This window comes from Oncorhynchus keta, chromosome 14 (assembly GCF_023373465.1).
Source record: "Oncorhynchus keta strain PuntledgeMale-10-30-2019 chromosome 14, Oket_V2, whole genome shotgun sequence".
Lineage (NCBI taxonomy): Eukaryota > Metazoa > Chordata > Actinopteri > Salmoniformes > Salmonidae > Oncorhynchus > Oncorhynchus keta.
Window position 1 is genome coordinate 62,113,895 of NC_068434.1, and position 7,500 is coordinate 62,121,394.

A 7,500-nucleotide genomic window follows, 5' to 3' on the forward strand; every position below is an offset into this window, starting at 1 on the left:
AAGATTGTAATGTCCCCACAAACAGATACTTTTCCCATATACAGCATTAACAGTAGTTTGGGATGTGTAGAATTAATTTACTAAAATCAGCAAATATTGCACATATCAGGAAGTGAGTGACTATCACAACAATCACTCAAAAGGGTGTCACTATGTTTTTTATAAACATCAGGACAACTAGACATCCCCAATCTTGGCCAACACCCGAAGAGGAGCAAGAGACAGACGCCACCTTACAGCAGATGTGGGCAAAGTAAACGTTGCAAAGTAAAATAGGAGACGCAACACATCGAATGCATGTTGATGGCATAGGTATTATTATATTACAGCAGGTGCAGTGTGTGGAAGAGGGAGATCATGCATGAGGCGATTACCCAGGTAATACGAGTGGTGGAGTCAGCAAGGCCTGCATTAGTAGACTCATAAGGTCATAAAACCTTGAGATAATTTGAAGGTCAGGCAGAGAAGCCAAGCACATTTGAATAATGAGGTGAGCATGAAGCCTAACATGCAATCCCACGTTATCGTTTAAATGAAGTTGTTAAAACACTACTTCTTGATATGTGTGTAATCATTCAGAGAGGTGACCCATTTTTACACTTTTACATAGAGTGCCCTAAACATTTCCCTTAAATTCTGAAATTCATTGGATCAAAAGGTCAATGGATTTAACATATATCATTGGAAGAGGTGACAGTGCAGGGCCGAAAACAGACGATGATCTTATTAAATCGGGAAAACTATGACGGTGTTTTCTCCTCCAAGGTAATTCTCAACATTTTGATGGTGAGGGAGGGAAGCGGCAGGCATACAAATGTCATTTTATCAATCCCAGAGAAATCTCAGCATACAACGCAGCACAGACACAGCGGTCTCGTCAACACATTGTTTACTAAAGCTACAGTGTTAGCAGGTTCCCTCCTATCGATTCGACCACCGCGGCAGCGACGGTTCATTAGGCCAAGAAATTAAAATGTCAGAAGCCGCGGGGAACGGCAGACGAGGTGCCATTATATCTATAGAGAACACAGACGTCGCCGTGGACATAAAAAAACATCTAATGAACTCCCTGCTTTAAGAGCCGCAAAAGAAAAACTATATCGCTCATCACATCATCATTGCAAAGCCATTCCAGTTCATTCACAAGACTGCATCTAGCGAGCAGCTGTTTTGTTCTTTCAATTCCCATGGAGATCAGACTATTATTATGATTCATACCACAGTATTGTCGAATACTAATTTCTGATTGGTTAAAAGGGAATTTTAGAGTTCGCATTAAAACCAGATATATGAGAGAGTTGGAAAAGACACATGTGAAGTAGTTCCAACAATAAGCACTTTTTTTTGCAGTTCTAAAGCACTGCACCATGCTGACAGTTCTTGCTACCATGTTACAGAAAGTCAAATCAACAACGACACAAACCAAAATTGGATACATTCTAAACTCAGGTCAAACGAGGAAAAATGTACATAGCTAACTAGGATTCATTTGTTTTTGCAGAGACATATTGTTTTGCAGCATCTGATGACCTAACATGGTGAGTACGGTACATCAATGAGTATGGTTACATGCACACAATAATGCTAATATTGTGGATAATCAGATTAATGCAAAAGTTAGAATAAAACGTTTACTTGCTTTGCAAGAAGAACAATTTCCCAAATAATCATGTTTAACGTTACATGGACACATCTGAAATCACGCTACCCGATGGCACTCTGATAAACGCAGACAATTGCCAATCAAAATAAACGCTCTACCACAGTGACCATGTTTGTGAGGTCGGACATATAACATTTGAATGTGGAAACTACTTCTAAGAAGTATACATTCAGTTGTTCCGAACTCACGTCACTCGTGCTAAAGAGGGAGGGTCCCTAGGCTGATAGCACATGCGCAGATCAAATACACCACTGGAACGCAGAATAAGGTCTTTACATGTGCTAATCATTTGAAAGATTCCTCAGAAAGTCGGCGTATGCTTACTTCGAGTTTGACTTTAGGCCGATTCAGATAAGAGTACGGTGTTTATATGACTATTGTATAATCTGCCTACTGCCATAAAAGAGTTTTAAATATCGAATTATTACTGTGCATGTAAATGTCCTCAATGCCGCGGTCATCACGCAAGTGGCACTATGCTGTCAAATCCTCCCACGTTTCTACACTGAACAAAAATATAAATACAAAATGTTGTGTTGGTCTGAGCTGGAATAAAACATTTAAAAACAGATATTTTCCATATGCACAAAAATATTATTTTGTTATTACTTTGCCTTCCCAGCATTTTGCAGTGTTGCTGATTTTCTGCACAACTTTGTTTACATTTCTGTTAGTGAGCATTTCTCCTTTGTCATGATAATCCCTGCTGAACAGTATTTCTGTCTGCAATAAAGCCCTTTTGTGGGGGGTAAACTCATTCTGATTGGCTGGGCCTGGCTCCCCAGTGGGTGGGCCTATGCCCTCCCAGGCCCACCCATGGTTGTGCCCCTGCCCAGTCATGTGAAATCCATAGATTAGGGACTAATTCTTTTATTTCAATTGACTGATTTCCTTATATGTACTGTAACTCAGTAAAATCTTTGAAATAGTTGCGTTTATATTTTTGTTCAGTATAGTTTGACCAGCTGTTTTCAGCAACTGTCATTGTTGAATTCGGTTATATTGGCAGATTTGCTAGCAACAAACGATTTAGCTAGCGTTTAGCCTAGTGTTTCATTTGCAACGTGATCTCTACTGTAATGAACAGTCCTGAGAAGAGAGCAACCTTTCGGTGCCAGGTGAAATCGCGAATCATCAGCTCATTGTTATGGATGTATCCAAATAAATGCCACTGGAAAACAGTTGAATCAAATGCAAATACTGCTATTCTGTTATCCTGGCTGCACTGTTTGACGTGCCTGTGTTAGCTATAGTTGCCTAGCTAGCAAGCAAGGGATAAGAACGTTTCCAGCTATCATGGCAACCGAATAAACGAACGACTGGGTCACGTCTCTGGCAACCAGGTTTGCTGGGATGATAAAAGTTGAATGTACTTATCAAATTATAAACGAAAACATATCATTTCTATACCAGTAAATGTGTGCTTCAGTATTATTTTCTTTGGAATATGTGGTACTGTATAAACGGGGGAAACGCCTCCGCTCTGCACACTACCTTGGAAAAATTAACTCCACGGAAGGACTCTGCTATCCGGTCGTCCATTAATACCAAGGTAATGTCCAGAACGTCGGTGTTTAGCCCTTACTTAAATAAATGATATATGTAATCTAGGATGGATTTATGTATATCGCACTTCGCATGTTTCTCCTGATAGATTTGAGGCCAAGATAAAATGCCTTTTAACCTGTTGATCCTACCCCCTACTTTTTCAAACATTCTGTAAAAAAAATTGCGCAACATTTCAGCGCCATGCTACTCATGCCAGGAATATAATATATGCATATGATTAGTATGTGTGGATAGAAAACACTCAGACGTTTCTAAAACTGGTTAAATCACGGCTGTGACTATAACAGAACGTGCGTTTCATCGAAAAGCACAGGAAAATCTGATCACTGAAAACTGGAAAATATATCAATGCGCCACTTGAATGTATTGTTGAATAGAAACCACATTACCTGGAGCCGAGGTTGCAATACCTACAGCTTCCACACGATGTCAACAGTCTTGTCATTTGCCTAGGATTTGTTTCTTGGTCAAACGGACAAGAGACAGCCCATTTCTTCCGGTTTCCGACTGGATATTTTGGTTGAGATTTATCCGGACATTATTTCAAGACGTACAGCTATAGAATATACATCGCCTCGTGATCAATTTGATCGATTATTAACGTTTACTAATACCTAAAGTTGCATTACAAAAGTATTTTGAAGTGTTTTGTGAAAGTTTATCGTCGACTTTTTTAATTAAAAAAAATGACGTTGCGTTATAAAACGCTGTTTTTTTCCTTGATCACACAGTCTTCATAGATCGATATCTAGGCTATATATGGACCGATTTAATCGAATAAAAGACCCAATAGTGATGTTTATGGGACATCTAGGAGTGCCAACAAAGAAGATGGTCAAAGGTAATGAATGCTTTATATTTTATTTCTGCATTTTGTGTAGCGCCGACTATGCTAATTATTTTGTTTACGTCCCCTGCGGGTCTTTAGGGGTGTTGCATGCTATCAGATAATAGCTTCTCATGCTTTCGCCGAAAAGCATTTTAAAAATCTGACTTGTTGGCTGGATTCACAACGAGTGTAGCTTTAATTCAGTACCCTGCATGTGTGTTTTAATGAACGTTTGAGTTTTAACAAGTGCTATTAGCATTTAGCGTAGCGCATTTGCATTTCCAGATGTCTAGATGGGACGCCTGCGTGTCGGGTGGAGGTAAGAGGCTAACACAAATGTGAAAAAAAGTTCAAACATAGGGGAAATGCACGAGGTGCTGATGAGTGAGGAAGAGAGCAAGAGCAAAGAAAAGAGAAAGAGAGAGAGGGTGTATTTCATTGTCCTGTGATGAATAAAGAAACATTGAACAGGTGTCCCTGAGACCAAAAGAGAGCGAGAGTGGGGTGGCAGAGCTGATGACAAAGCTGGTGACAGACTACACCCACATGTCAGCATGTCACAAAGACAGAGGGTATCTGTGGATGGCACCTGGTGCTACCGTGCCCTGTGTCCGGCTGTCTCAGACTGATGGCCTGACTCGTTCACAGTGGAAACTTGGCAGTGTATATTAAATCGGCGGGGTGGAGATAATGGCCATGTCGTGTTCCACTCTCCTATGCATCAGTTGACGGGGGCTTGGCTGAGATTCAACTCAACTGTCTGTTCCCACTCATGCCCTGAGTCTTCAGATGATTGACTGGCCATCCAAATGGATCAAGAAGACGTAGGCTACCTAACACCCCCCCCACCACACACACACACACACCACACACACACACGGCTCAACTTACTCTTCTATTCAGGACAGTGGCCCCGTGCTGTAATGGTGCTAGCAGCACAGCAGAATGCTGAGAAGGCAAAGTAATAACAAATCAGGCAGCAGGAACATAAATATTATTTATCTTCCTCCCAAAAATAAATACAAAGAAACAATCCCACCAGCTCCAGATACTGTCAAACCTCGGGACAAATTGTTGGTTATGCAGTACATGAAAATGAAATGAATAACAGTGTGGTGCCGGGAGAAGGAAGGGAGGTGGAGATATACGGGCCAACCCATGTATCCACCCTTCTCTGCATTGGAATTCCTTGCACATACCTTGGCGCTTACTCATGCCCCCTCAGACAATCCGCCGTTCCCCTCTCCATGTTTTATGGATGGGCTTTCCTCCCGGCACGCCGATTAAGGGACAATCAAATCCTAGGCCGCCTCCCGGCCCGCGGATCCCCGTCTCTGGAGGAACGTCTGGATATAGGCTCCATTAAAATGTCTGTATCCTGTCAGAGCGGGGACACCGACTCCTCCCCCGACCACGGACACAGAGGCCTGGGTGAAATTAAACCTACACTCACAAGGGAGATACTTATACTTCATGGATATGGGGTGGATTGGTATAGGTCAGGATGGATATATTTTTTTTTTTTTTTTTTTTTTAAAGTTAAGAACAAATTCTTATTTTCAATGACGGCCTAGGAACAGTGGGTTAACTGCCTGTTCAGGGGCAGAATGACAGATTTGTACCTTGTCGGCTCGGGGGTTTGAACTTGGGGTTTGAACTTGCAACCTTCCGGTTACTAGTCTAGCGCTCTAACCACTAGGCTACCCTGCCGCCCCAGGGATATGGTAGGTAGATGTATGGGGTTCCACCTATAGGAGAAAATAGCCTATCCCTTCTCATGCAGCAATTCAATGAGACCCAGTGTGCTATGTTCATATTCAGAGGGCGTGTACACATGCAGTGTGAGTGAATATAATGAATAGCCTCTGTAAACAGTCTAATGAGTGTGAAGCTACATGTTTACGCTGTCAATGAGCAGCGGATTAGCGTGATGGAAATAACACACCGCAAGATCAACTGGTCTCAATCAGTGTGTGTGTGGGGGGGGGGCATGTTCCTGCACACAATGACACGTGCCCATCTGTACAGAAGCATACACACCTGCAGGAACATACCGGAACACGTACCGACAAAGACAAAGATCCCAGACACTGATTGAACAGAGCATCTCCTCCTACCAAGCTTCTAATCCAATCATGTCTCGTGGCCTGCGGTCAGTGGGAGCTACACAGGCTAGCTGAGAGAAAATGAGCAGGGACTCAGTGGTGCTCCCCACCCCACTGGGCTCAGGACATGAGAGAGAGACAAAAAGAAGAATAGAAGAATAGGTGGAGGGAGATGAGAGAAAAGATGGAGAGCGACAAATTATATATAGAAAGCGGAGAAGATGATGAGAGAGTGAGTAAAAAAGGTCGAAGTGGCTAGCTAGAGGATAGCTAGTGGCTAGCTAGAGGATAGCTAGTGGAATCAACTACGGAAAACTTTTCCGACTCCTCATCTCTGACGGTAAAGAAATGAACAGTATGACAACCAAACAAAAGACAACATATGTTCAGCCGTCTTTCTCATTTCCTTCTCCCTCAGTCTTCTCCTCTCGCTCAGTATCCCCCTGCTCAAATCACAATTGTCTGTGACAGGCATACAAAATCAGACGTTTGTGGGGGGAAAATAGGAAAGCAGTGCTGACTTATCTTCTTTGCAAGACCCTCATTAGTCTCGGAGTGGCTATGAACTCATTTTCTCTATTGTAGTCCTGCCACTTATGGGTGTGTGCTGTCGATCTCCTGGATGAGGAGAGTAATTATGAGGGAGAGTGGTTCTGAGACTAAGAGACGGGAGTCAGAGAGAGGTGGTGCAGGTATTGGCTGTGTCACTCAGCAGCTCTCGTAAAGGAAACCTGGTGTTTACAGCACGACCAAGAGGCTCATGCCTGGGAGAGAAAGAAAAAAACGGACACTCAAAATGGCAACCTGTAAAGGACGAGGGCAGGGCTAGTTTAGTTTTAGGGTGGAGCAAGATTTGAGGTCTCGTGTCAGGTTTCAATGGGGGGAGTACGGTACCTCAGGTTCCCCGGGCTTAGAAAGGTAGATGGCACTCCTGTGGCATGCATCGTCCAGACACACTGGGAGAAGGTGGTCCTGGAACCCATCTCCATCTGGAAGAAAAAGAGAAAGACATGAATAAAACAAGGAGCAACAAAAAAAAAAGCAGGATGATGGGAAAACTGAAATGAACAGAGACAGAACAGCGGAGGTAAGAGTAAAAACATTCAATCAGAGCACTGAGGGGAGGAGAGAGAGAGAGAGAGAGAGAGAGAGAGAGAGAGAGAGAGAGAGAGAGAGAGAGAGAGAGATAGGAGGAGGGAGAGAGAGAGAGAGAGAGAGGAGGAGAGAGAGAGATATAGGAGGAGGAGAGAGAGAGATATAGGAGGAGGAGTGAGAGATATATAGGAGGAGGAGAGAGAGATATATAGGGAGGAGGAGAGAGAGATATATAGGAG

The 7,500-nt window shown here is 42.9% G+C and overlaps 1 protein-coding gene across 1 annotated transcript in view; it reads right to left on the reverse strand.

The window, feature by feature from the left end:
* Positions 1 to 7,500, reverse strand: part of LOC118393749 (T-cell immunomodulatory protein-like) — a 125,516-nt gene that overhangs the window by 82,496 nt on the left and 35,520 nt on the right. Inside the window, exon 9 of the mRNA XM_035786790.2 lies at positions 7,061 to 7,155. Within this exon, the coding sequence (XP_035642683.2) occupies positions 7,061 to 7,155 (95 nt within the window). The remainder of the gene's footprint in view (positions 1 to 7,060; positions 7,156 to 7,500) is intronic.